Source organism: Naegleria gruberi, assembly GCF_000004985.1.
Source record: "Naegleria gruberi genomic scaffold NAEGRscaffold_17, whole genome shotgun sequence".
Lineage (NCBI taxonomy): Eukaryota > Heterolobosea > Eutetramitea > Acrasida > Naegleriidae > Naegleria > Naegleria gruberi.
This window is the reverse complement of record NW_003163310.1, coordinates 1-1,861: the sequence shown is the minus strand read 5'-3', so window position 1 is coordinate 1,861 and position 1,861 is coordinate 1. Positions and strand designations below refer to the sequence as shown.

At 39.4% G+C, this 1,861-nt stretch overlaps 1 protein-coding gene across 1 annotated transcript in view; it reads left to right on the top strand.

Annotated features, from left to right (window-relative positions):
* NAEGRDRAFT_66088 (uncharacterized protein) overlaps positions 1-1,781 on the top strand; it is a gene marked incomplete at both ends in the record, with an annotated part of 10,191 nt that extends 8,410 nt beyond the window's left edge. The window contains 2 exons of the mRNA XM_002678544.1: positions 33-1,235; positions 1,285-1,781. Coding sequence (XP_002678590.1) covers positions 33-1,235; positions 1,285-1,781 — 1,700 coding nt within the window. The remainder of the gene's footprint in view (positions 1-32; positions 1,236-1,284) is intronic.
* Between the last annotated feature and the right edge of the window lie 80 nt (positions 1,782-1,861).

Here is a 1,861-nt window from a genome sequence, read left to right as displayed (position 1 = left end):
TAATATCACAAGTTGTAATGGAAAGAGACAAGATGATCCAACTGTTTGCAGTGGAAAGGGCAAATGTTTTGAAGATGGTCATTGTCAATGCTCTTATGGATATGGAGATAAAGATTGTCAGGTTAAAACTTGTTTTGGTAAAACTTCACTCGATCCAAGTGTTTGTTCAGGAAGAGGTGTTTGTACTGATATTGACACGTGTATATGCCAGTTGAGATATGGAGGTAAAGATTGTCAAGATTATCAAGACACAACTTGTTATGGCATTTCTTCTATGGATGCAAAAGTTTGTTCAGGAAGAGGTACTTGTTTAGATATTGATAAGTGTTCCTGCTTGTCAATTTATGGAGTCAAGATTACAGGTGATTCTTGTGAAAACTTACTTTGTATAGGTATTTATAATGGCGTTGAAGATTATTACTCAAGTACTGATTTTAGAGTTTGTTCAAATCATGGTAAATGTTTTATCAATTCTACAAGTGGTGTTGGAAAATGCGCATGTGATTCAGGATACTATGGTGAAAAGTGTGATCAATTTGATTGTAATTCTATTTCAAAGAGTAGCTCCAATGTTTGTTCAGGACATGGTCAATGTGTAGATGTCAATACTTGTTCATGTGTTAATGATCACATAAATGGCCATTATTATGGATCTGATTGTAATACATGTCATCCTGCCTACACTGGTACAACATGTACTGAGAGATATTGTACCGACTCAACTTGTTTGAATGGTGGATCTTGTGGAAGCAACAATACTTGTGTTTGTACAGGCAATTTTGATGGATTTATTTGTGAAAAGTGTAAGACTAATTACTATGGGTCAAATTGTGATATGTATTGTAATGATCAAACAACTTGTAATGGTAATGGTAATTGTGACGCTACTGGAAAATGCTCTTGCTATCAAGATAGAGATAATGGCCACTGGAATGGAACTTCTTGTAATGATTGTATGAATGGCTACTTTGGAGGTGACTGTGCAACATACTTTGGATCATTCAATTCAAGCTATGTCAATGAAATTTATGCTCAAATTAATGAACTATTTGATGGAGTTACCCTCAAATTATTTGCTCCACCTTCATACAGTGCAAATACAGTTCCATGCTCCAAGTTGATTCACGGTGATGACTTGGCATTGCTTGGTACTGAGCCAAAATGTTTCTGGACTGATAAGGCAAATGGTAATTTCAAGATTCAATTCGATTATGATTTTAGTTTAACAGCATCAAGTAATATTAGGGTTAACAAATATGCATTCTCAAAGATTACTACTACCAGCCAGCGAAGCATGGAAAGTTACATTGGGTTTGGGTTTGGGTTTGGGTTTGGGTTTGGGTTTGGGTTTGGGTTTGGGTTTGGGTTTGGGTTTGGGTTTGGGTTTGGGTTTGGGTTTGGGTTTGGGTTTGGGTTTGGGTTTGGGTTTGGGTTTGGGTTTGGGTTTGGGTTTGGGTTTGGGTTTGGGTTTGGGTTTGGGTTTGGGTTTGTGTTTGGGTTTGGGTTTGGGTTTGGGTTTGGGTTTGGGTTTGGGTTTGGGTTTGGGTTTGGGTTTTGGTTTGGGTTTGGGTTTGGGTTTGGGTTTGGGTTTGGGTTTGGGTTTGGGTTTGGGTTTGGGTTTGGGTTTGGGTTTGGGTTTGGGTTTGTGTTTGGGTTTGGGTTTGGGTTTGGGTTTGGGTTTGGGTTTGGGTTTGGGTTTGGGTTTGGGTTTGGGTTTGGGTTTGGGTTTGGGTTTGGGTTTGGGTTTGGGTTTGGGTTTGGGTTTGGGTGGTTGGGTTTGGGTTTGGGTTTGGGTTTGGGTTTGGGTTTGGGTTTGGGTTTGGGTTTGGGTTTGGGTTTGGGTTTGGGTTTGGGTTTGGGT